At 42.3% G+C, this 3116-nt stretch overlaps 1 protein-coding gene across 1 annotated transcript; it reads left to right on the forward strand.

Annotated features, from left to right (window-relative positions):
• Positions 1-2448: 2448 nt before the first annotated feature.
• Positions 2449-2787, forward strand: LOC136069903 (uncharacterized). The gene has a single exon (XM_065779004.1). The coding sequence runs from the start codon at positions 2449-2451 to the stop codon at positions 2785-2787; it is 339 nt and encodes a 112-aa protein (XP_065635076.1).
• Positions 2788-3116: the final 329 nt, after the last annotated feature.

Raw genomic sequence — 3116 nt, forward strand, 5'->3', positions numbered from 1 at the left:
CTTGGATAGGATTATGACCACACGCGCTGCCCTGTCGAACTTGTGGCTTGCTGATCCACAAAACCTGAGAAGTCTGGCTTTTATCTAGCTCACACGCACCTACACGCGCCGTCATGTTTCTAGTTCTCCTCCACGTGCTAGTGGACTCCGTCATGTGCCATCCACACGCTGAAGAACCCCTGCTGATGACATGATGACGTCATTACTCCACGTTAGCAACCACGCAAGCATGTCCACGTCAGCCACAGCCACGTCATAGGATGATGTCAACTTCTTTGCAATCCGATCCGTGGACCAACCCGGAACAGACCCAGACCGATTGCCATTGACTTTTGGCTATCGTTGACTTTGACATTTTGGGTTTGACTTTTGCGTTGACTTTTGACCAAAAGTCAAAATTTCTAAAAGGGCCTATCTTGCCTAGTTTTTTGCGTAGATTCCAATTTTGGACTCCGTTTCTTCATTTGAAACTCTAAAGTTGGTCAATTGGCACATTCTTCATTGTGGTTTCTTCAAAGGCATTCTTCAAGGCATCTCCAAGTTATCTTTTCATGCTTATCTAACCTCAAGCCTTCATCAAGCTTCCGCCTTGAATTTGAGGGAGGGTGTTACAGATATGTTAGACATATTAGCCCAATGTAATAGGCCTAAGTCCACTCTTGCTTGTACTAGTAGTCTAAGGTTTAGTCGCCTATATATACTCATGTTAGGGTTCATTGTAACACAAGTTTTGTACTATACTCTTATACAATAAAGATGTAGCCCTTAAGGGATTCCTCCGTAGATGTAGGCCGACAAAGCTGAACCACATAACCCTCCTGTTCTCAGTGTCCTATTCTATACTTCCCCTTCCGCATCCACTCTAGCATATACAACATGGTATAACACATCGCGTTGCTAATAATATATTTAACAGGAATTATGGTCAAAAGCATCTTCTGATGAGTGCCAAAAGTGTTTTGTTAATGAAGGATTGATTGGTAACAAGATCTACTACAACTTTAATGTTTAACTCCACTTCGAGGAGTGTTGTAATGCCAAAATCAGTCCATCCCTCATCTACCCAACACTCAACTACAACACTAGAAGTGGTACCTATTCCTCAAGAGAAACCCCTAACCTAGTTGCCTTGAGAGTCTCGAAGCCTCATCCATATTTAATTGGTCCATCTAGGTTTAAACTATTTAACTGTAATTTTCTTGTATACCAAGCAACTTAATTTTTGAATTTCAAGACTATATAATGTATGTTACTCTCAAACTCTTGGTCCCATAAGCCTAATCAAAGACTTGAAAAAGCCACTCTACCTCCTACAACATTAATGGCTTTATCAAGACTAATCTTACCACTAACCTTTATTGCCACTGTCAATTTGGTGCCAAGTCTCAAAATAAACTGACTATTGGTTAATGAAGTAATAGATACAACAATAATAGTAATCTTTAGATCAAACCCAACAGTACAAAATTTTATTCCTTACCATTTACCAATCCATAAATGTAAGGAAATAAGTGGTGAGTGAAATAGAATGTGATGGGATTGACGAACTCAAACTTCCATGGACGACTTCATCCAAACCAACGAGGCAGTGTTGACAGACGAATTAACCAGGTGCCTCCGACGACATAAGCCACATTACTGACGAAGGTAAATAAGCCATTCAATGCAGTCAAATAAATGTTTCGGACGGTTACAAGGACAGCTATACAAATCGTTGGAAGCCCATCAAACCTCACATCATTGACCATGAAGCGTTACCAAAAGAAGTATTAAAACTACCATAACAGCCACAACGGCTGGGGCTACGGGAATGCATATATATACAACCCTTACAGCACCAACAAAAGGTACAAAGATTCATCTAAAAGCATTCCCAATTATTTTGGCATAGATGAGGGTTGGGCTCCGTCTGGACGTGTTCGTAATTGCTGGTGAATTTGCACTTCATCAGTTTGGAGCTGTCTGGGGGAACGACATTTTTTCGTACTTAGGTTCGAAAGTGTAGTTTCCAATCAACTTCTACACTCAGATGGATTCCAACCAAGATTCAGCAACCTTAACTTAGCAAGTCCAGGCTCTTGTGGCCACCATTGAAGAGCTCACCAAACAGAATCAGGAAATGAGGCTACGACTTCAGCAGGAGGAGAATCAGTCCAAAGCCAACCAAGAGAATGAGAGGGATAGCCATAGAAGAAGTGACCGTCGAGGACCTACTACTCCAAATGAATAAAACTCAGATCTTCTTTGAGAGATGAGGAGGGAGATGGACGAGCTGAGAAACACCATTAAGGAGAAAACAGACCGCAGCCTGGATAGAATAGTCAGGGCAACAGATTCGCCTTTCACTACGGCAGTCCTGGAATGCCCGGTGCCATTGAAATTCTGACTGCCTCAACTTGAGCCGTTTGACGACTTAAGGATCTCTAAAACCACCTCAACACCTTCAAGATGACGCTAGGCCTTCAACAGCCCCCTGACAAGATACTGTGTCACTCCTTTCCCACAACCTCAGGGTTTACAAAATTGCCAACATCGTCCATTGACAGCTTCGAGCAATTGAGCAACACCTTTTTGAGCCACTTCGTCAAAAGACAACGCCAGAGGCCAGCAGACCACTTGCTCACCATTAGACAAGGGGAGAAAGAAACCCTGAGGTCGTATGTGAAATACTTTACTCGGGAGACCTTGGAGGTAGACGAAACTGATGACAAAGTGCAGTTGACGACCTTTAAGGCGGGGCTGAAGTCTAGAGAGTTCATGGTTTCACTTGAGAAGAATCCTCCTTAGACGATGGCAAAGATGCTCATAAAGGCACAGAAGTACATAAACGTTGAGGATGCGTTAGCTACCATAAAGGATGTGGAAAAGTCAGGAGACAAGGGAAGGAAAGATAACGATTGCAAAGGACAAAAAAGGAAGCGTCCAAATTGTCGAACTAATGACAGGGGTAAAAGAAAAGACGAGAGAACTCCTAAGACATAAAATTCACTCCTTTAATTATGCCTGTTGATAAAATTTTGACACAGATTAAGGATGAGCACTACCTTAAATGGCTAAGGCCATTACATTCATCCCCTAACGTCCATGAAAAGAAGAAGTACTGCCAGTTTTACAAG

Source organism: Quercus suber, unplaced genomic scaffold (genome assembly GCF_002906115.3).
Source record: "Quercus suber isolate HL8 unplaced genomic scaffold, Cork oak 2.0 scaffold_196, whole genome shotgun sequence".
In the NCBI taxonomy this organism is placed as follows: domain Eukaryota; kingdom Viridiplantae; phylum Streptophyta; class Magnoliopsida; order Fagales; family Fagaceae; genus Quercus; species Quercus suber.